The sequence below is a fragment of the Colias croceus genome, chromosome 20, assembly GCF_905220415.1.
Source record: "Colias croceus chromosome 20, ilColCroc2.1".
Classification (NCBI taxonomy): domain Eukaryota; kingdom Metazoa; phylum Arthropoda; class Insecta; order Lepidoptera; family Pieridae; genus Colias; species Colias croceus.
The window spans coordinates 835,557-860,442 of NC_059556.1; the positions used below are offsets into that span (position 1 = coordinate 835,557).

General features: G+C 34.0%; 1 protein-coding gene across 1 annotated transcript; it reads right to left on the reverse strand.

The window, feature by feature from the left end:
• Nucleotides 1-1,103: 1,103 nt before the first annotated feature.
• Nucleotides 1,104-22,993, reverse strand: LOC123700828 (kinesin-like protein Klp61F). Its single transcript, XM_045648171.1, has 21 exons — nucleotides 22,794-22,993; nucleotides 21,515-21,662; nucleotides 21,066-21,215; nucleotides 20,541-20,759; nucleotides 19,826-19,914; nucleotides 18,937-19,185; nucleotides 15,832-16,085; nucleotides 15,147-15,271; nucleotides 14,655-14,759; nucleotides 12,077-12,240; nucleotides 11,468-11,607; nucleotides 10,346-10,437; nucleotides 9,705-9,908; nucleotides 8,546-8,713; nucleotides 7,290-7,632; nucleotides 6,351-6,466; nucleotides 5,106-5,237; nucleotides 4,263-4,485; nucleotides 3,243-3,352; nucleotides 2,314-2,412; nucleotides 1,104-1,654 (listed from the first exon to the last, which is right to left on the reverse strand). The coding sequence occupies exons 1-21, from the start codon at nucleotides 22,856-22,858 to the stop codon at nucleotides 1,541-1,543; spliced, it is 3,309 nt and encodes a 1,102-aa protein (XP_045504127.1). The 5' UTR covers nucleotides 22,859-22,993; the 3' UTR covers nucleotides 1,104-1,540.
• Between the last annotated feature and the right edge of the window lie 1,893 nt (nucleotides 22,994-24,886).

Sequence of the window (24,886 nt, forward strand, 5' to 3'; positions counted from 1 at the left end):
CATTGAAAACTAAAACACTGCATTACAACGAAATGCCAATACGATAGATATGTCGCAGGCAAATTTTATAATCTCGTCGTTTACAAAAGCTCGGCATTTTGTAATATGTCGAGAATTCGTAATCAGAAATTTTTCGTTTGGATAAAGGGGTGGGCTAGGTTAGGTTCGTGTTTTTAAAACAACACAGATATAGGAGCCCCGCGATGTGGGGCTCCGTCGTCTTTTTGTAGAATTTTGTAAAAAAGTAAATCCTCAGCATTTAACAAAATGCCGAGCATTTGTAAACGGCGAAATAATACAATTTGCCTGCGACGGATACATCATTATAATTATCTTATATCTAATTAGGAAAAATATTTTTGCTATCGGTGGTCAATTTCACTTGACAGAGAATACGTCTCTTACCAATACATATATTATATTCTAAAAATTTGAATTAATTAATCGTGGTGTTTGTTTTTATTTCAACATAAGGTATTTCGTTTTATTTCAAAGTTAAATTTAATATTATTTTGGGAATACTGATAGCTATCAAATGCAATGGAAAATCACATGAGATGAATTAAAACTTACAGATGAGAAAAGAAGTGGGTATTTTACTTAATATTGTATTTAAACGTATTTATACTCATGTGCACATAATAATTATTTTAGATTTTTATAAACGTTATGTTGGGAACACTGTTCATTATTTTATTTTTTTACAGATAAAGCGCGTCTGTCAAAATGCAAATGTCAACAGTTACGCGGGAAAACTACTGCATCGCTATTGGTCAAACGTTTCAGCCATTTTTAAAAGCTGTCAGATTGCACTGCAATCCATTTTGGACTTTATTAACAAAAATAAACTTTGCGAATAGCGATCATGATTTGTCTTTTATAAATGAATATTCCGTGAAATAATAAAATTTGTGGATTTTATAGTAGTATCTTTTTAATTTTTATTTAAAAAATAACTGAAATCTCTACATTACTTTTCGTATTAGTGCTGATTTACACAGGGTCACTGACTTCAAATCTGTTTACACAGGGTTTTTTTTCGGGTCAGCACTGATTTGCCTCGAATTTGTAGTCAGTTACTGACCCTGTGTAAACCAGCACTTAGTTATAATATTAAAAGAATTCCTGAAAATATACTTACCGAACTCAAATAACCATGTTTTTAGAAACAAGAACCATATTTCCTTCTAATATATTTTTATTAATTTTTAAATATACATAAGCACTTAAATATATAGAAAATTAATCTAAAATATATAATAATAATTAAATTTAGTAATTACAGCTATTAATATTGTAATTCATGAAGTTGGTTCAATTTACGTAATAAAAATATTTTTTAATTACTTTTGCTTTGAGCCTAGATGTTGTGTCAATTTTTACTTTTTATATCACTTCAAAGAAATTTCAGTCCCATTTTTAAATTAATATAAAAATCATAATTATAAGGTTACTTTTAAATTCAAGATTGTAACAAAACACCAGAACTATTTTTCATACATTTCTATTTAAAATAGTTTTTACAGTCAACAAGTTTTCGTCAGTTTCTTTCAGCGAGGGGTTTTTTCGCAGAAAATGAGGGTAATTTCGAAGGTTTCTTGAATGATGACGATCTATTTATAATGCTGTTTTCCTTGCATTGATCTTGGTGTCTCTGGAATATAAAATATTTATTTAAATATCTTTCTACGACAATATTAAAAATGAGGAAAGATTTTGTTTGTTTGTATTGAATAGGCTCCAAAAGTACAGGACCGATTTTAATGATTTTTTCATTAATAGAAAGCTACAATATAAGGAAGTAACACAGGTTATTGAAGTGAAACTTCTCGGGGTTGGAAAAAAATTTAGTGTAACATTTTTTCGTTACGCGTGACATTTTTCCGTTACGCGCCATCTTTTTCTTATCCGTACCACGCGTGATTGGACGTATTTCTGTAAAGTTGCATATAGTAAATTATTTTTTGAAAAAGAAGTTTCATTTCTTACGTGTGTACACTAGTACACGCACATTCTTTTTTTATTACATATTATTGGGGCGGAGCCGGGACGAACGGCTTGTATTATTTAAAATGTAACAGAACAAATTATGTATGTATATTGACGATATCTAGATGGAAATTATGGAACGCACGGATACATACACAATATGACAAACTTGTATATTTCGTGCTCTTTCCTTGACATTTTTTTATTAGGAAAAAATTGATTTTCAACGATTTATAAAACTATCAAACATAACATTTTCAATTTACTACATCTATTAAGATAGTGATTATATAATTTTTAATTTAAATAACATTTAATATTTACCCTTTGTTCTCCGTCAATATCAACTTCAGGCGCTTTCGGTGAAGGCTCCACCGCAGAGTCCTCTGACTCGTTCGTTTTGTCCGTTATATCTGATGCACTCTGAAACAATTAGATTTCTTTACAATATAGTTATTAATTGTATTTCTATAGAAAGCTATAGCTTATGTTATTTTTATTGCTACTGAGGTGGCATAACTCATCAAAATCGGTTCAGTGGTTTTCGCGTGATATCGTTAAATAATATCTAATTGGTGTGATAGAGTTATGAATTCTATGTATAAATCTATACTTATAATATAAAGCTGAAGAGTTTATTTGTTTGAACGCGCTAATCTCAGGAACTACTGATCCGATTTGAAAAATTATTTCGGTGTTAGATAGCCCAATTACCCAAGAAAGCTATAGGCTATATAATATACTAGCTTACCGCAAGCGGCTTCGCCCGCTTTGTCTAAAACCTAATAAATTATAACCTTCCTCTTGAATCACTCTATCTATTAAAAAAAAAACCGCATCATAATCCCTTGTGTAGTTTTAAAGATTTAGGCATACATAGGGACAGAGAAAGCGACTTTGTTTTATACTATGTAGTGATATCATCCCGCTGAGACCAACAGGAGCAGAGCCACGCGGGTAAAACCGCGGAGCACAGCTAGTCCTACTAATATTATAAATGCGAAAGTTTGTATGGATGTATGGATGTATGGATGTATGGATGAATGGATGTATGGATGTTTGTTACTCTTTCACGTAAAAACTACTGAACCGATTACAATGAAATTTAGCACACATATAGAGGGTAACTTGGATTAACACATAGGATAGTTTTTATCCCGGAAATCCCTCGGGAACGGGAACTATGCGGGTTTTCCTTTGCAAACGCGGGCGAAGCCGCGGGCGGAAATCTAGTATTAAATAAATAAACTCACATCTTCATTCTGTTCCCTCATGGCCCTGAAGCGAGCTATGATCCGCTCGTGTGGGGAAGTGGCCGCCAAGTTCCTGGGGAAATTGTACTGTCTGCGGGCTGGCGTTTGTCCTGTGAAATATATATTTTAAGTGAACTATTGTTTTTAACTGACTTCAAAAAAAAGGAGGAGGTTATCAATTCGGCCGGTATATATTTTTTTTTTTATGTATGTACACCGATTACTCCGAGGTTTCTGAACCGATTTACGTGATTCTTTTTTTGTTCGATGCGGGATGGTGTCGAATTGGTCCCATAAAAATTTTATTCGGATAGGCCCAGTAGTTTTTATTTTATGAGCATTTTTGTCTGTAGGTATTTGTAAATTTTGCAAGTGCAAGTTTGAAGTCGGTTGTTTTTAACGCAGTTATCACTTGTATGAGTACACAATAAAGTCTTTATACCTAAAAATAAGTAATATTTTTATTCAGGTATATATCCCTTTTCTAATGAAGTGAAACTTCTTTAAGGGCGTTGAGAGTAAATTTTCAAGGTTGCGTCACGGCTATGCCGTCACGTCATGGAGTAAGGGGACGATTTATATAATCATCAGTATTACTTATTAGTATTAGTCATATTCATATATAGTATCTATGAATCTTGCCAAAGAAGTTTCAGTTCTGACACGTGTGCTCGGCGGAAACACTCTTTTTTAACTTAGAAGTTAAAAGTTAATGGAAAGAATAAGTTAACAAGATAAATAGTTTCCAAAACGTAATTGACAAAAATTATTTTTTTACAAGAAAAATATATCAAATAAAACCAAATGAATATTCCATTTATTTATTATTATAAATTACTAGCGGTCCGCCCCGGCTTCGCCCGTGTTACATATGAAAAATAGATGTTGGCCGATTCTCAGACTTACCCGATATGCACAGAAAATTTAATGAGAATCGGTCCAGCCGTTTCGGAGGAGTATGGCAACGAAAACTGTGACACGAGAATTTTATATATTAGATAAATAAGTTAATTCACTTACCAGTAGGCGAATAAACAACATATTGTTCATTAAGACACTTGCTCTCCAACTGTTCCAAATTTCCAATCTCCTCATTTACGCAGTCGGTCAAATGTTCCGTTTCACTGTTGAGATCTTTCAGTATTTCCGTTTGTTTTACTTGTTGTTCTCTTGTGTTTGTTATTATCGCGTCCACTTGCGGCTTGAGTAACGAAATCTCTGACATTGTGTGCGATGCTGAGTTCTGAAATATGTAAGAATTTATTTTCACATAAAAAAAAAATACAAATTAAAGTGACCCAGACTCCTAAGAATGTAAGAACTGTTTTTCAGGTGCCTGAAATACATTGATAATTAAAATCTTTTATGTCAATACATATTTATATGTATTAGATACACCATTTTCATATGTAAATGTAACTAGGTATCTATACTAATATTATAAAGCTGAAGAGTTTGTTTGAACGCGCTAATCTCGGGAACTACTGGTCCGATTTGATAAATTCTTTCGGTGTTAAGTAGCGCATTCATTGAGGAAGGCTATAGGCTATAAATCATCTCGCTAAGACCAACAGGAGCGTAGCACTGCGGGTAAAACCGCGGAGCACAGCTAGTTATTAATATTAATTTATTATTAAATAGGTTTCCGCCCGCGTTTTAAAGAAAAACCCGCATAGTTCCCGTTCCAGTGGGATTTTCGGGATAAAACCTATGTGTCAATCCTAGTTACCCTCTATACATGTGCTAAATTTCATTGTAATTGGATCAGTAGTGTTTGCGTGGAAGAGTAACAAACATACACACCTACACATAATTCCATCCTCACAAACTTTCGTATTTATAATATTAGTAGGATTATTTTACCTTCATCTCTTGCGCCAGACTGATGACAGCCTGCTGACAGTTGAGAGCCAGCGAGTCCATACAATTGTCCACTTGTGAAGTCAATTCCAACATCTTCTCTTTGTTCGTCTCCATTGCTTTTGTTGTTTCTTTCTGTTAATTAGATTATTGAATATTATTTATACAGAAATTCATATTTTTTAAAGGAAAGAACTAATTTGAATTGTATAGTAGTTATAAATTTATTTAGAACTAGCTGTGCCGCGCGGTTTCACCCGCGTGGCTCCGCTGTTGTTGGTCTTAGCGTGATAATATATAGCCTATATTACTTGTGGATAATGTAGCTTTCGAATGGTGAAAGAATTTTTAAAATCGGTCCAGTAGTTTATGAGCCTATTCATTACAATCAAACAAACAAACAAAGTTTTCTTCTTTATAATATTAGTGCAGATAGAAAAAATTCGATCACTCAGCGGGATTCGAACCCGCATCCTTTCGCGCCACTCCGGGGCGGATGCCTGACCAACTCAGCCACTCGTGACCCGCCTGAGCGATCGAATTTATTCTATTCTTTCAGTTTTATGTGTCTAAGGGCCGATTTTTCTCTGGTTAAAACGTACCCGTCCAATACAGTATTACACGATAATATTAAAATTTCACTTGTAAACTGTCAATTGCATGCAATAAGAATACATTTTGAAATGGTAGTTTAATACCTTATTCGGCGAATAAGTTTTAACCGAGGATTGAAAAATCAGCCCTAAGGGACACACCACGCGTGTAGTTGTTGCTTATAATACGACTTCTTTAATACATTTAAAATTAAAAGCATCTCCATATTTTTCGAAAGATTTGTTTTGTCCTCTTTAATTAATTATTATATACCATAACGCAAAGGGCCTTACTAATAAAAAGTTAAACGATGGATAAATTTCTACCATTCTCTACCATAGCTGTGTCCTGCTCTTGCTCACATGAAACATCAACCATGAAAACAAGACAGGTTATTGCAATAACTAATGCATTGCATAGCGAATGGGTAACATTTTATAAGCAAGACCGTTAAATTAAAACAAATTTTTAACAACATTTGAATAATTTAATATTCAAATTGTATTTTTTTTTTGCATAATACAATCTAATCTCTATTTCTTTTCTTAGTGAAATAAATTTAAATTGCAAGAAAGTGGTCAAACTCATTAATTACAAGTTCAATTCATAACATGTAACTATAATAATTTCCTATTTTTCTTCATAAATTCTTACCTGTACATATCCCTGTGTATCTTGCAGCGATGTGACCAATTCTTTCTTCACATGTCGAACAATTTCCAAAGCGTTCCCTCCCAGTTCATTGCAAGCGTTGGACACTGATGTATTGCCTACAAGAATTTATTTATCATCACTACATAGTATAAAACAAAGTCGCATTCACTGTCCCTATGTCTCTTTGTATGCTTAAATCTTTAAAACTACGCAACGGACTTTGATGCGGTTTTTTTTTTAATAGATAGAGCGATTCAAGAGGAAGGTTTTAGTATATTATTTATTAGGTTTAAGTGAAAGCGGGCGAAGCCGCGGGCGGTAAGTTAGTATTTATTATATTATTGTTTAATGAAAAAAAACAATATTATGTGCTTAGAAAAAGTTTAGACTGGATGTATATTGTTATTTTTTGTTGAATGAATAATTTATTTGCCATGAATAAAAAACATACCATAGATATAACAAATATTATAAACAAAAATTATACAACTATAATAATTATTTAGGTATGTATAGAGTATAGACCTGTATAAAATGTTATCTATACTGAACACACTTTTTTACAAATCAAAAACTAGCTTTCCGTCCGCGGCTTCGCTCGCATTTTCAAAGAAAAACCCGCATAGTTCCCGTTCTTGTAGGATGTCCGGGATAAAAACTATCCTATGTGTTAGTCCAAGTTACCCTCTATATGTATGCTAAATTTGATTGTAATTGGTTCAGTAGTATTTACGCGAAAGAGTAACAAACATACATACAAACACATCAATCCTCACAAGCTTTCGCATTTAAAAACTTATATTTCACTATAAAACAAACACAATTGCGTTGAGAAACTTCTTTTAACATTCCTACTTAAAACACATTCTTTACAACAAGACAAAGGTTATTTTTCTTACCTTTACTTTTATACAAAAATAAAAATAAGTTATTACCAACCTTTCCCACAATCCACGTACAAAGCGTCCACAACCCGCTTGTGTCTATCCATCTCTTTCCCACTCGTTTCCAACCGGCTCACGATATCTTGCGTCTCTCTCGCACTACTCTCTCTTACATTATTCAACCACTCTATGTGCTCGTTGATTCTCTTCTCGAACTCTCTATCTCTGTTTATCTCTTGCATTCTCCTCTCGTGTCTCTCTTGTTGACATTTCCTCTGCTCTTGAATGTATTTTAATAATTGGTCCTCGAGTTTCTCCTGTTGTATTTTGTCTTGTTCCAAATGACACAATTGCTCGGTTATACGTTGTTCCGTCGCTTGCTTGTCCGCTGTGAAAATCTGCACGAAATTTGTGTTCTATTGTAAATTATTACATAAATTATATTATGTGTATAAGTATAGCTTGTAAAATAATTATATTGGGAAATTAAAGCGGATTAAAATATAGGATAATTATTATTTTATTTATTTAGAACAGGCTTAGCTTAGGCCTGTATGATTACGAACATATTATGGCACACAAAAAATATTATCCCAAAGGGCGGCCGAACACGGACTGCTCGAGCAGTTAACGGCTGAGCAACGTACACGGACTGCTCGAGCAGTTAACGGCTGAGCAACGTACACGGACTGCTCGAGCAGTTAACGGCTGAGCAACGTACACGGACTGCTCGAGCAGTTAACGGCTGAGCAACGTACACGGACTGCTCGAGCAGTTAACGGCTGAGCAACGTACACGGACTGCTCGAGCAGTTAACGGCTGAGCAACGTACACGGACTGCTCGAGCAGTTAACGGCTGAGCAACGTACACGGACTGCTCGAGCAGTTAACGGCTGAGCAACGTACACGGACTGCTCGAGCAGTTAACGGCTGAGCAACGTACACGGACTGCTCGAGCAGTTAACGGCTGAGCAACGTACACGGACTGCTCGAGCAGTTAACGGCTGAGCAACGTACACGGACTGCTCAAGCAGTTAACGGCTGAGCAACGTACACGGACTGCTCGAGCGGTCGGTTGTTGACTGCTCGAGCTGTCCCTACCAACCGCGCTGTTGACGGCTTGAAGCAGTCGCGACTGCTCGAGCAGTCCGTGTACGGCAGTGAATGAATGTCTATAGTTCACCACGCGGTCGCGGCTTCAAGCCGTCGGTCTCAACTGCTTGAATCGGTCCGGCCGCGCTAAACTCCCTTAATACTTAATATGTATCTAAAAATAGCTGATAAAGATTTTATATATTTATTTATACTTACAGCGAGTCTCTCTTGCAGTCGTTCATCGAAGATTGCTCTCTTGTGTTGCAATTGGTCCATCATTTGTTGCGTGAATGTTTCGTGTTGCTCGAACAACTCTTTGAACTCCAGCGCCCACCGGGAATGAAGCTGGGACACTGATGTTATACGGCTTGTCGTGTCACTGTGCTGTGGGAATTAAATATATTAATAACTAGCGGTCCGCCCCGGCTTCGCCCGTAGTACATGATAACGTTTTCTCTACATAAGAACCATCCTCGTACTTCAAGGAATATAATAAAAAAATAATTATCGAAATCGGCCCACCCGTTCACGCGTGATGCCGTGACAACGCGAAACGGGTTTCATTTTTATATGTAACTAGCGGTCCGCCCCGGCTTCGCCCGTCGTACATGTTTACGTTTTCTCTACATAAGATCCATCCTCGTACTTCAAGAAATATAATAAAAAAAGAATTATCGAAATCGGTTCAGCCGTTCTCGAGTTATGCGCTTACCAACACATTTTGCGATTCATTTTTATATATAAGATATATAATATATAGACATTAGCTTATTACTCCACACAGTAGGTTGTCTGGAAGAGATCACTTTTAAGCGATATGGCCGCCTTCTGTACTGGACCAGTTATAAGTTTTAATTTTAAGGATTTATTTGTATGCCAGCACAATAAAGTGACAATAAAATAAAAAGCTTTCCGCCCGCTGCTTCGCTCGTTTACAAAAAAAACCCGCATAGTTCTCGTTCCTCAGGGATTTCCGGGATAAAACCTATCCCATGTACCAAGGATAATATGCTATCTATGTAGTGAAGTAGGATAATAAGCTATCTATGTAGTGAAGTAGGATAATAAGCTATCTATGTAGTGAAGTAGGATAATAAGCTATCTATGTAGTGAAGTAGGATAATAAGCTATCTATGTAGTGAAGTAGGATAATAAGCTATCTATGTAGTGAAGTAGGATAATAAGCTATCTATGTAGTGAAGTAGGATAATAAGCTATCTTTGTAGTGAAGTAGGATAATAAGCTATCTATGTAGTGAAGTAGGATAATAAGCTATCTTTGTAGTGAAGTAGGATAATAAGCTATCTATGTAGTGAAGTAGGATAATAAGCTATCTATGTAGTGAAGTAGGATATTATACTATTTATAAACTCACCCAATACTGCAAGAACTTATCGAGATCGCTGCACACATCAGTTTCCGTAGCTCGTTGCAGACATACAGACAAACACTTCGCAACATTCTGTACTACGTTGTTCACTTGCTCCATTTGTGTAGTTAGCGTTGTGTGCACTTGTTGTCTGTTCGTCGATGCGTGTGACGATATTGTGGAGTGTAATTCTATGGGGAGGGATGATAGCTGAAAACAAAAAAAAAAATAATTATTGAAATAATTAGATTTTGATGTTTTTTCTGTAAATTTTCGTTGAGAATTAAATCTGGAACATCTAAAGTCCTTGTGAGCAGCGATGAGATAAGCATAAAATATATCGTAACTAGCATTTTTGACTGACCGGTTGGCTCGGTTGGTAGTGGCCCTGCCTTCCAAGCCAGAGGTCGTGGGTTCGATTCCCACCCGGGGAAAATATTTGTGTGATGACAAACAAAGAAGCTCTGTGTCTGGGTGTTAATTATCTATATTAAGTATATATATTTTATTTTTATATATGTATGTTTATCAGCCATCTGGTTTCCATAACCAACATTCCAATTAGTATGGGATCAGATCGTGCCGTGTGTGAAAATTGTAAAAAAAAAAATAAGTTTATAAACCAATATAAATAATTAAAATCATACCTTTTCCAAAGTTTCCTTCGCCATATGTATCAATTCGTTAAACTTCTGTTTGTTCTGCATTAAAGTCTGTATATTCTCCTCTGTGTATTGTTCTGTGAATAATATATAATAAGATATATACATTACATTAATACATATAATATAGCACGCGTCATGGTATTTCTTCATAACCAGAACGCGTTATGATCGAGTTACCGGTAGTAAATTGCAATTTTTCTGTATTACGACGATTTAAAAGCACTTCAAAACGAATTCTAGTTGATTAAATAAATGTATAAAATTGTGCATTAATAACTCAGCCCCCGGAACCACAGACACAATAGAAAATCTATTGTGTCGTGGACCGATCGGGCCGCTGGGGGCTCATAAAATCGCTTGGTTAAACATAATATTTTAAAAATAATACTTGGGCGTATTTGTCTGTTTGTATGTATGTTCGGGCTAAACTAAAAAAAGTATTACATGTATTTATTTTAAATTTTGCATGAATGTTACTAACAGGTCGGAGCAACATTTAAGCTATATATCATCACGCTAAGACCAACAGGAGCGGAGTTATGTGGGTAAAACCGCGGGGCACAAATAGTATATAATATAAATACTAGGGGTGCATCCGATACCGATACCGATATATCGGCGATACTTCGGATTAGTCGGTATATCGGTATCGACGATATTTTTATGACCGATTCAACGATGCTTTTTAATTTATACCCAAACTCAAAAAAAAATTGCGCAAAAGTACTTTAGTTTCCAAATGAGTTCTGTTGCATCTGAGAGACTATTTTCCAGCGAAGGTCTTATTCAAACAGACTTGCGAAATCGCCTTTCTCTGCAAAACTTAAGATTACTTTGTTTTTTAAACAAAAATCTTATCAATGTTAATTTTAATTACTAAAATTTTTAATTGCCTAATCCTATGTCTCTACTTTTTATATTAATAAAAGAAAAATCTGACTTGTGATTTATTTATTATACCTTCATTTTTGAATTCACAGTAAGCGTATCGGTATCGGGATCGTATCGGCGAAAAGCCGTATCGATGCATCCCTTATATGGGAAGGGATACCTTTTTCTTCTCTTTAAAAAAAATATATTAAATAAAATGAATATAATATATACCTCCCAACGCCACCAGTCGATGTGTGTGTCGTTCCACATGTTGTCTGTGTGTTGCAGTACGGTGCGATATCGATGTGCGGTGTGTACTAGACGATGTGCGGTATGCGCGAGTTATTTCCAAGTTCGACGATTCTACGGACCTGTATAAAAAGGTTAAATATTGGTATAATACGATAATTAAGTATTTATAAATTAATGATTTTTTAACGGATTTCAAACACGATTCATTTTTAGAACACTTTACAGCGAGCGTGGTCACGGGGAGTCACGTTTAAAATCCGTTAAAAAGTCTTTAATTTCTAAATAAAGAGGGGTCCTGGGTTCGATTCCAGGTGGAGACGAAGAAAAAAACATGTCTCGGTCTGGCAGGACACAGAAGGCTGTGTCTGAAATCGATCAGTGAAACAGATGATGCATCTGCCCCTTACCCAACTACAGGTCCGATTTGAAAAATTCTTTCGGTGTTAGATGGCCCATTTATCGAGGAAGGCTTATAAGTTATAGGCTTTATGCACGCTATTTTATCATCACGCTAAGACCAACAGGAGCGGAGCCCACGCGGGTGAAACCGCGGAGCTCAACTAGTTAAATATAATATTAAATACTCACTTGCGTTTATCAACAACATTGTGCAAGCAAGTAGCATCGTTGGTCGCTAGATCAGCAACTTGCAACAACTGTTTAGCCTGGTTCGACAACACTTGCTCCGTTTCCTCCTGTTTCTGCACAATGTATCGCTGCTCTTCCGCGTGTTGCTGTGTTTCTTGCAGTTGCTGAATGATTATAAAAGATAAAATAAATAGATATGTTGATTTTATTAATTAATTTGTAGTTTTATTTTTTAATTTATAAATCTTATGAATGAAAAATTGATTGATGTAGCACATAATCCGGGCGGGAAATATAAACTTTATTTATTTATTTCTAATTCTTCATTGTACAAACAAGTATATTTATTGTGTACTAATAAATAAATAAACAAGATAGAATAAAGCAGAAAATGAACAATATAACAATAAGGCATCATTTGTGCAACAGGCGGCCTTATTGCTGAATAGCAATCTCTACGAGGCAACCTGGTAGGAAACATTAAAAATTTCATTCAAATTAACATATTTCATTGTTAGTGACAGTGTTGAAAGTCTAAATAAACCGCCCACTATAAAACTGCCTTATATAAATATTATAGGAAATTATTACACAAATCGACCTAGTCCCACAGTAAGCTCAATTAAGGCTTGTGTTGTAGGTACTAGGCGACGATAAATATAATATTTAATAAATACATATATAGATAATAACACCCAGACCCAAGAACAAATAATTGAGTTCATCACACAAATATTTGCCCTGACCGGGGATCGAACCCGGGACCGTCGGCTCAGTAGGCAGTTACTTTACCACTGCGCCAACCGCGTCGTCAAATATATATATAGTGCAGGCAGACTTACTTCGGACTTTTTTTTTGCGTGATTGTTCGTCTAATTCTATTGTTCATTGCACTTCAATGTTAGTTAAGAAACTTAATCCAAGAACGATAATACGTGGGCCACTCTGAAAGTTTTGCGTAATTTATAAATAAAACAATTTATTTTTATAATATTATATTTACTGCTTTTCAAAGTATTCTCCGTTACATTTTAAACACTTTTTCATTCGTTCAAACCATTTCTGGAAACATGAGGACCATTGGTCCGATGGTATGTTTTCTACATGATGTTTGAAAGCAATCACTGCCTCTTCTGGCCCCGTAAATGTCGAACCTCTCATTAAATCTTTAATTTTTGGGAATACAAAGAAATCGCACGGTGCTAGGTCAGGACTGTGTGCTGGATGGGTCACGAGCGCTATGTTTTCAGAAGCCAAAAATGACTTTGTTTTCTTCGCGGTGTGCGCCGAAGCATTGTCATGGTGCAACAAGATGCGACATCTAGGTCGTTTTTCCCTTATTTTTTCAAAGACATTGGGCAAACAAATAGTGGTGTACCACTCAGCATTAACGGTCTTTTGTTGCTCAAGTGGGATAGTGCAGACAGGACCCGTCTTGGAGAAAAAAAACGCAATCATTTGTTTGCCGACGCTTCTCGCCTGCCTCAATTTTGTTGGTTTGCTGTCACTTTCAAACACCCATACAGAAGATTGCTGTTTTTTTTCTGGAGAATAACAATATATCCATGTTTCATCTCCTGTCACGATGTCATACACAGCATTAGAACGTCCGTGATTGTACTTTAATAGCATTTCCTTACACCAATCTACTCGATGCCGTTTTTGTTCTGGAGTGAGTTCGTGAGGGATCCACCGACAACAAAGCTTCCTAACTTTTAAATGTTCTTGTAAAATTTTCCGAATTTGGCTCATACCAATCCCCAAATGTCCTCGAATCTCCTCATAAGTGATACGGCGATTTTCTTCAATTAGTTGTCTGACGGTAGCCAAATTTTTCTCCGTGATCGCAGTTGTGGGTCGACCTTCACGAATTTCATCATAGAGAGAAACACGGCCGCGATGAAATTCAGCATACCAACGCCTTACAGTGCTCAAATGTGGTGCTTCCCTCCCAAAAGCATTTTGAAGGCGAGCAGTGCAATCTTGTGGAGAAAGCGAACTTTTAAAATCATAAAAAATCATCGCCCTAAAATCTTTTCGTGTAAGTTCCATTTTTGCTACGGACAACGAACTTCAACTTGGGATAAAAAACAATTGACAAGCGCTTCCCGCCAAAATTTTTTTTTCTTCTACTAATGAGACTTCATATGTTAAAAAAAAATAACATTCGAAATTCAAACATTTATGGGTGGCCAGTAACGCAAAACTTTTAGAGTGAACTAGGTATAACCATTCTTCGGTTATCAATTCGGCCGGTATGTTTTTTTTTATGTATGTACACCGATTACTCCGAGGTTTCTGAACCGATTTACGTGATTCTTTTTTTGTTCGATGCGGGATGGTGTCAAATTGGTCCCAATAATTAGGCCCAGTAGTTTTTATTTTATGAGCATTTTTGTCTGTATTTGTAAATGTTGTAAGTGCAAGTTTGAAGTCGATTGTTTTTAACGCAGTTATCACTTGTGTGTATTTTATGTTATCCCTACCAACAACTTTAACGTTATATTCCTTTATAAGGCTAGATTACAACTTTACATTAAATGTTATTTTTATGTCAAAATAAATAACAAATACTTACATATCGCGTATTCGCCAATCTATCTTCGACTCCACATAGTTGATTGAATGTCTCAGCACAGCGCTGTCTCTCAGCTTGAAGAGCTCCATTTAGATCACCAAATACCTATAATTATTATAATGAAAAGAGTTCTTCTTTATAGAGCCAAAGTCAAATTGATTTTTGAAAACGTTAAGTGAAACAATTTTTCAATCCAACAGTTTTGGGTAAATGTGGAATTCATGGTTATATTTATCATTTTTTGAATTTATTAGAGGACTAGCTAACTAATATTATAAAGCTGAAGAGTTTGTTTGTTTATTTGCTTGAACGCGCTAATCTCAGGAACTACTTGTCCGATTTGAAAAATCTTTCAGTTTTGGATCTTCATTTATCGGGGAATGTTATAGGCTATATATCATCACGCTACGACCAACAGGGGTGGGGCTACGGGGGTGCAACCGCGCGGAGCAGCTAGTATAATATATATTTTTTAATGAAAAATAGAATTACCTTCTCCAATCTTTCCTTTTCTTCTTCAAGAGCTCTCTTCTTAAGGAGAAGTTCTTGAATCTCTTTCCTCTGTTCCTCTTGTTTGAATGTGATTTCTGCATATGTATCACTTGCGAGATACACACCTGGGAATTATTTATTAACTTTTTAATATTTTTTATTTAATTGTGAATTATACACTACAAATATTCAATGAATTAAAGCACACAACTAATCAACAATGGTGGTAAATGTATAAAATAATATGTAATGACGATTCAAAAGTGCTTCTAGAAGAAGTCTAATTGAATAAATAAATGTTTGAGTTTGAGCACATTGCATACATTTTTAAATTGAGTGCTATGACGACTACGAATACGATAACAAAAATACGAAAACAAATTAAAAAATTTTGGAGATTTTTCTTTCAACTATAAAAATAATTCACGTTTTTTCTATAACAATGTAATGCAAGCAAACGAAGTAATAATTTCACTGTTTACAATATTTTTAACATACTTCAAAAAAAGGAGGTTCTCAATTTGGCCGGTATATTTTTTTTTTACTTTTCTGTTTTTGAAGTCAGTTTTTTTTTACATAGTTATTTTTATTTATAAATGGTAAAATCGAACCGAATACTCTGCAATAACACTAAAAAGTAGTAAGTAAATTGTGAACTTTAATCCTTCCATTACAAATAACATACCATTTTTATCCCTAGCAGCTTGCAAATCCCGTTTCAACCTATCTATCTCTTCCACAAATTCCTTGAGCATCGCTTTCTTGGTCATCTTCTGATTCACTTCTGGCTTATTCTGTATATTCTTAGCCCTGTTCGCGTATTCCAGAGTACTCATAGTTTCCTCTAGATCCTTGTGTCCGGGGGAAATGGTTGCTATGATGGAGGTTTTCGTTCGACCACCTAGCGACTCTTGTAAGATACGGGTTAGTTTTGATTCTCTGAAATATAAGGATAGTGAATAAATTCAGGATATGTTTTATTAAAAAAAATGTGTCCGGGTACTAGTGTACACGTAAGAAGTGAAACTTCTTTATGACCTTATTTTTCAAAAAATAAATAATGTTTATATGCAACTTTACAGAAATACGTCAATTACGCGTGGTAGGGATAAGAAAAAGATGGCGCGTAACGGAAAAATGTCACGCGTTACGAAAAAATGGTAAACTAAATTTTTTTCCAACGCCGATAAAGAAGTTTCACTTCAAAAACATATTTTAAACTGTTTTATGTAACGTGCCCTGTTTGGGTTAATTTAGTAATTGAAGAAAGAATTGTAAATTGTGTTGGTAAATGTTAAAATATGTAATGACGTTTTAAAGTGCTTCTAGAAGAAGTCTAATTGAATAAATAAATGCTCAAACATTTGAGTTTGAATTAGGTTCACACATAATAATAATTATATTGAATAGGGATCAGGCCTACTTGTAATTAAATGAAAATAGTAAATAGTCAGCAAATATTAGTCTAGTATAAACCTATTTCCAATAACTTTATAAATTATAGACTGTTATGTTGGAATAAGGTTTAAGGTTTAAAGACATTTATTCCCATTAAGACATAAAGTCACTTACATGAGAAACTTAAATTTTAAACATAGGTATTTATAAAAAATATCATTCGTTAGATAAAAATTTAGAGTAAGTTACATACTATAAACATAAGTTTAGGTTAGGTACTCATTCATTGCATTCAAAGTTTGAGCGTGTGGTCTTCCAGGATGTGTTTCGCTAATTGTTTTTTGAATACAATGAATGAGTTTACACTTTTTAATTTGCTTGGCAATCCGTTATAGAAACGTGCTCCCTCGTATGTTGCCGTTCGCCTTCCATAATTCGTTCGGATCTTCGGGAGGGCAAGATAGCTAGCTCGTCTATTAGGATAGTGGCGATTTGATGTTGAGAATATTATATTTGTATTTATGTTTTTATGTAGCGCTTTGTGGATGAACATACACGTATTATAAAAGTATAATTGTTTTAAATTCATTATTTTAGTATCGTCGTAGATTTTATTTGTAGAAGTTAAAAAAGGATATTTAAAAATGGTTTTAATAATTTTATTTTGTAAAATTTGTAGTGGCGCTAATTTATTTTTGTAAGCGCTACCCCATACTTCTATTAAATACATTAGGTGAGGTTTGACTAACGTGTTGTAGATGGTGTGGCGTAATTTATGAGGAATGCAAGAAGTGATATTACGCAGAGATCTAAGAAGTGCTGATAATTTATTTTTTAGGTGGTCGATGTGATAATTCCATTTTAGAGAGCTGTCGATTCGCAAACCTAGGTATTTCTCGTGGGTTTTATGTTCTAATACAACACCATTAATTTTAAGTGGAGCGTGTGGTGGAATAATTTTGTTCTGAGCTTTGAATTTAATATAACACGTTTTAGATATATTTATTGTTAGTAGATTGTATTGAAACCATTTATTTAATTTATTTAAATCATTTTGTGCTTGCTTTATCATGTCATGTATAGAGGGATCAAAATAAAACAGACAGGTGTCATCCGCATAAAGTGTTAGATGACCATTTAGTTTTAAATCTTGTAAATTATTAATATAAATTAAAAAAAGCAATGGGCCTAAAATCGAACCTTGTGGTATGCCACACGTAATTCGTAAGGGAATGCTATTGTAGTTGTCTATTTTAACGATTTGTGATCGATTTTTTAAATATGATTTCAGCATGTCTAGTGCTTTACCAGTAATGTTAATGGATGCTAATTTCTTTATTAAAAGTTCGTGAGAAACGGTATCGAAGGCCTTTTGTAGGTCAATAAATACTCCTAAAACTAAATTTTTTGCGTCAATGTTCTGTTTTATTTTAGTAGTCAGGTCTATAGTCGCTGACAGAGTGTTACTTTTTGGCTTAAAACCGTATTGACGCACTGAAATAAAATTAAATGAGTCTAAATATTTTTCTAATCTCGTGTGTATAATTTTCTCTAATATTTTTGACAACACTGGCAACACCGAAATTGGCCTATAGTTACCAGGTTCAAATTTTGAACCACTCTTATAGATAGGAGTTACCTTCGCTATTTTCAACGAATCCGGAAAACGTCCTTGACTTATAGCTTGGTTGAAACAATCGCTTAAGGTATGATTTAATTTTTCTTTAATGCATTTAATTGCTTTTGTGGTAATACCATCAAGACCTGTACTACAGTTTGAATTAAGGTTATTTATAATTTTTAAAATTTCATTAGGTGTACACGGATCAAAAGTGGATAATTCGTACTTTTTTGATGGTGATTTAGGTAAGGTTGAGGAAGAGTTGGTTTGATATTGTAGGGGTATTAAATTTGCTAGACGAGATCCTATTGTAGAAAAATATTGATTAAATATCTGGCATATTTCATTTGGCTCGGTAATATATTCAGAATTTATAAGTAATTTAGTAGGTAAAGTACATTTTACAGTTTTGTTATTAGCTAATTTATTTACTAAAGTCCATAATTTCTTGGGTTTTTTTATATTCCTTGTAAATTCTTGGTAATAGTAAGAATCATACATAAGGAATGGGTGAACTAATTATAGTACATACTTCTAATGCTTACAAAAATAGTAAAGAAACACACAATTCACTAATTCCACTTTATTTAGATTGTTATTAAAATAAACTACCTATCTAGTTTATTGTAATAAAAATCTGTTTGTGTGTTTCTTTACTATGTATCTTTGCTATGCAGTTATATCAAGATGTAACAATACAAAGTAAATGGTTTAAAAAAAGTTTTTTTTTCTTTTCTACCCTATACACTTCACTTAGTACATTTTCCTCACCTGTAAGGTATATGTGGGTGCCGTTCCACAAGAGCCGTGATCACCCTGCCGAGAGTCAACAGCGACTGATTGATGTTCACACACTCCCTTGCCCTCTCCTTCTTAGCGGGGTTGTCTGAGCCCGCCTTACTGATGTTCTCCGAACCGGCTAGATCGACCAGGTTCAGTTTACCGATCTTTAGTAGCTCTTCACCCTCCGGACTGTTCTCCTTCATGTGCACTACTATTGTGAATACTGTGTGTGAGCGACTGAAAACGAAATGTAAAATTATTATAAGGATTAACACATATTATAAAAAAAAGCGCGCGTCTGTCTGTCTGTTAGCGAAAAACTCAAAAACATGTGCAATAATTCTTTAATTGTTTTCAACAATGGTAAGACTGCTTTTTGAGGAAGGTTTAAATGTAATTAAGTTGACAACGCAGCCAAGGGCGGAGAGCTAGTAAGTATATTATAATAAATAAATGATAAATGTATGTATTTATGTTTATGTTATTAATAAGTTTATATTAATTTTTATAAATAAGTTTTTGTTGATATATTGATTTTATTTACTATTTTTTTTTACAATTGTGTTTTTGTGTTGTGTGCAACTGAAAACGGAAAATTACTACAAAATAAAATGTACTACAGTTTTATCTACTGTAATAAGTTCTGTACTTACAGAACATTTGCCTTGTTTTGATTTTGTTGGCTGCAATATTAAAAATGAAACTCAGTGCAACCAATTTAGGACAGATTTGAAATATGACTATTGACATTTTATATTACAATTTAAAACAAAAATTAATAACAATATAATAAGACAAAGGAAATAAATTTACAGTGATTCAATTACAATTTTATCTAAGCGATATGTGTTCAATTCTGAAATTAATAAATTTTTACCTCGACTGTGCATTCATGAGAGTGGACGCAACTTTTTTTCTCTCCTGCCCCTGGGCCATTATCTTGTAGACTTCATTTTTGTTGTATACCTGTTAGGAAGAGGAATTAAAATTTATAATCACTACATAGTATAAAACAAAGTCACTTTCTTTGTCCCTATGTCCCTTTGTATGCTTAAATCTTTAAAACTACGCAACGGATTTTGGTGCGGTTTTTTTTAATAGATAGAGTGATTCAAGATGGAGGTTTTAGTGTATAATTTATTGGGTTTTAGACAAAGCGGGCGAAGCCGCGGGCGGTAAACTAGTTAATACTATAATTGAAAAATTTAAACCAATTTAAACTTGTAAGAATCTTAAAATCAATCTTTTACGTAATTTTTTTTTCTGTCGTATTTTTTTTGCAATGTGGAACAAATTCTATTTCATATTCAATAAGATATGCAATTGCTAGTTTGTTATATTCTATTGCTATGTTATTTTTTATGTTAAGATTTACATACCCAATTTAGCCCGAAATGTCTTATTTAAGCACATTCGAATATATTACGTAATAGAACTCGTAAATCGTAAATAACTTTTATTTTGTTATTTTTAGTAAAACGATCTTATGAAAAAAAAAACGGTGTAAAGACAGGTCACCTAGTATAGTATTTATATGGCATCATATTTAAGATGTTATATCTATCAATTCTATAAAAAACTTATAAACTCACTGTAATCTCTTCCAATCCATTCACAATATTAGATCCCTTGCGAGTCACATCTTCATATATCCTTAGTTTAGAGTTATCTTCAGAAGTGGATAGCAGATCGAATAGTTCCTCATTATACAGTTCTAAGTAGGACACACGGACAGTATACTCTGTGTTTGTTAGACGTAGTTCGTCAAATAGTTGACTGAGCGCTCGGGGGATTATACCAGCTTGTGGATCCTGAAAAAAGTATAATTATATTGTACAGTAAGTAAAATCAAAGCGATTCATTAAAATAATATTGGAGGCTGATATAATTATTCAATCACTACATAGTATAAAACAAAATCGCTTTCTCTGTCCCTATGTGCGCTTCTTCTCTAAAACTGCTGATAGATAGATAGAAGAATAGCCTTACGATTCTGGTAAACACGCTTGCTTGTGTGTTCGACTGTTATGTATGAAGTTTCCCTACTGGTTGTATCTGTTTACTGTGTCAATATGAACGATCAAATTTTTTTTTGTGAAAAAAAAAAAGTTACTTACATTCTGCCAAGACACTTCATTAGACGAGGCCTCCCCCACCATAGTATGCGTCTTGCCCGTGCCAGTCTGCCCGTATGCGAACACGGTGCAATTGTAACCCGCTAGAACCTCCTCAATGAGTGGGCTCACCACCTCTTGGTATACTTCCACCTGGACAGGAAAGAACATTAAGAACAATGAAAGAAATATTAAAGAAACATTTTTTAAATCTTCATTCATTCACACATTAAGACATGGCCATTTGATACAGGGAACTGAAATAAAGCAAGCAATAGCATTTGGACGAGTGAAAGAATTTTCAAAGAAAAACCCGCATAGTTTTCGTTCGCGTGCGTATGGTCAGTCTAGCTATGTTTTATGAATTTCCATACATATGACAAGCGCGACTGACGTACGCACTGATGGTCGGTGAAGCTCTGCAACTGGCCTAAACAAACTTATTCTTCTACCTGTTTGCTATGTGGTGGGAAAGCTCGGTCAAATGTGAACTTCTTAGTGTGAGCGCTCTGGTTGGACTGGCGGACGGTCACTTCACGACCATTTACCACTTCTACAACTCCGAGTGACCTGATGTCTTTCTCTCGCTGGTTTAGCGGTCTGGAATTCAGAGAAGGAAGACTGAAATGTTTGCTTTTTACAACGGTTAAGGTCCTAATGACAATGAAAATAAAATGAGGATCTAAACATATATAAATTAAACTCAAAGTATTTAGGTAAATAAATATAACCTAATCGGTCCTAAGCAACTAACTCACCCATTGCAAGAATTTGTAAAACTGTAAACGACTACAGTGAGTTGTTTGATATTTTCAAAGATTCCCCCAACAAACTCCGCAAAATTTTTAATTAACTTTTTAACGATTAGAATAGATAAGTGCATAATATATATTATAATTTTTCATTGTTTAAGATACTTAATAGTTAATTCATTAATTGAATATGTACTTTTAAACTTACTTTATGCATGCTGTGTTACCTATAAGTGTTTTTTTACATTGATCGTATAAAATTGTATTTTAACTTTTATGTTTTATCTGTGATGTAAATAAACGTTGGTAAACCAAATAAATAACCGAATCTACCCCAGTCCCATTTAATTTGGATAATCAGCGTTCTAGTTACTGTAGTAAAAGAAAAACATTTTTGTCTTATTTAAAATAAAATCACCATGTAGAAAATATGCTTAATGTGCCTGAGCCTCCTATACATACACTATCTAAATAAAAATAAACAATAAAATAAAGTAGATATCAATTAAAAATATGCCTACCATTTTGATTCATAAATAACATTTTCTATTGAAATAAATTAAACCACCTTATCTGTTTTGGTAATCATTCAATTTTTATTAATATTTATATATTATATAGCATTTAGAAACTATGGCTAAAAACTAAGAGCTTATAAAAATTACTTTCCGGGTGAGTGGGTTTAATTTGATTTAAAAACAATGATGTAAATCATCCATCAAAATGTTATTAATCATCTTAAACATGAAATTAATTTCGATAGGTAACAAAGGTTCCTACGACAAATATTAAATCAAGGGTGCTATGATTCATGGAAATAATATTTTATGAAAATATTTGTACCCAAGGTACTATACAATTATGATATTAATTTATACCTTACACACTGCGAAGTGCCACAGAATTTCTTCTGTCTAAAAACAAATATCTTATATTAGGATTGTTAGAAAATAAAATTGATTATTGAATTGATCTTTACCTCAATCTAACGAACACTTGGATGTTTTGGTTTTTGTCTTTTCTGCTTCCCTTTTCTGACGCCATCTCGACACAATACGTATAAAACACTTGGTCACGTTTATTATCAATAAAAGTTATACAAAGTTATTAAAAACACTATACCACTCTATAAAAATTGAAAATACTCGTCACACAAATAGGGAGTCGTCGTTACTAAAATATTCGTTGGAACCAAATTCAAATTTGGGCAATGTCGTCGCGTCAAGCGTCAATTCAGTGTTGCCATTTCAGATATCATTTATCATTTCAAATAATAATAAAAATACAACGTAAATCAAACCATTTTAAATTTACTTAATTAATATACGTAGCTACATAAGTTTATTCAAAAACATAATATAGTTAATTAAATTTATTATGGTAAAATTTTTTATAATAGTGTCAAATATATAACATAGATGGCGCTGTATAAAATCTTGACATCACTTTCATTAATAGATCCTAGATGGCGCTGTTCTCAAAAATAAAAAAATCGCATATCTAGAACGTGTAGGTATTATTAATTTTTCAAAATATAGCTTCCTAATTCCTGTGAACATTAATAAAATTATAATATTATGTGTAATGTCGACTTCATCATCATTATTTTTGTTCCTATTTCTATTTTCGAAATATGAGTGATTAATAATAATTACTGTGTTGGATTATAATATTTTTAGGATTAAATAAAGGGACAATGCTGTTACACTTTTTCTTTGTTTCAAACAAATCAAGAAAGTAGTTCGGCTTTTCATTTTGTAGCAGCGGCTTGCATCATCTTCCAGTATCTACCTTCTGTCCCAGTTCGGACAATGACTCTATCACTGCCTCTTCAATATAACAGCTAGGTACTAGTCCGTTGGGACCGTTCGGCTATCGATTTTTTGAAGTGGAACTTTAGGTTCCTTCGTTTGGAGTAAAATGTCAAGGTAACGTCATGGCAATGGCGTCATGGAATTTTGTCAAAGAAGTTTCACTTCTGACAAGTGTGCTCGGCACACACGCTCTACGTATGCACAAAAGTTTCCGAAAATATTCTCAATCTAAATCTTTTTTCAATGAAACTTTTAATAAAGAAACAGCAATTTTCCAATTACATAATAATTATTAATTGGTAGGTACTACCAATTGGTAGTTATTAACAAGTGTATATTTTGCGTGTTCTCTAAGAAAGAGCGAATTTATTTTCTTTGAAAACTAAGTTATTGTGGTGCTTTGGCATGTCTGTAAGCCACATGTTCTATAATTAAATAAATAAATAAATAAATAAATGTGTAGAAAAACTTCTTTTATAAATTTAATTTGGTTCGAGGTGACTAATAAGAGGATTTCTTCCTATCTAAGGCTTAGATTATAGTCTAAGCATACTGGCACAGGTAAACCAATTAATTACGAATGTTAAATTTGAAATATAAATTAAATTATTTTTGTTGTTAAATAAGTATTTACAAAACAGCGACAGTTATGTGTTTTAAGACACATAAACATCCCATCGAGACCTTTTACGAAAGAAATATTCGTAAAGCAAAATGCCAACATTCATTCCAGTTCCATACTCTTAAGTTTTATAAAAAAGATCATTAATTAGCAAGCAAGCGTTATGAAAACACCTCAGTGCATATAGAGCTTTCATTAAAATTAAGTAAAACGTTATGCACGGATAATTTAGATGCATTGTAATTATCCACGTTTAACTCGTAGACGCGTCGACAATGCATGCCTCACACTTTTGAAATTTAATGTTGCCAGCGACAAAAACAGATAACACAAAACTGGATAAATGAGCGGTCATTATTTTTTGTTGGCAACACTCATTACACCATTTCCCGCGCTTTCTTGAAAATTAAAGAGTCGCCGCATTAATTCTATCTGTACGTCGCGATGTTTTTGCGTCGGTTTGCCAGCGTTATGGCGGAGTGTTTTTGTGGACGCTACATCGCGTTTCCCAGACTCCATCCCGCGGCAAAAACTAGACGTCCCGAGAAGGGAATTTAGAGCAAAAACCATAAGGTTTAGTCTTGGCATAACACACTGTGCTGTGAAAGCAGCTATACACTATAATGATGTAGGTAG

Bases quoted from the DNA above. Each gene is read 5' to 3' on its own strand.
- LOC123700828 (XM_045648171.1), bottom strand. From the start codon at position 22,858: ATGGCGTCAGAAAAGGGAAGCAGAAAAGACAAAAACCAAAACATCCAA. The intron at 7,633-8,545 runs GTAAGTATAAAT...AATTTCGTGCAG, and splicing joins GACTGCAAGAGAGACTCGCT to ATTTTCACAGCGGACAAGCA. The intron at 1,655-2,313 runs GTAAATATTAAA...TTTATATTCCAG, and splicing joins ATATTGACGGAGAACAAAGG to AGACACCAAGATCAATGCAA.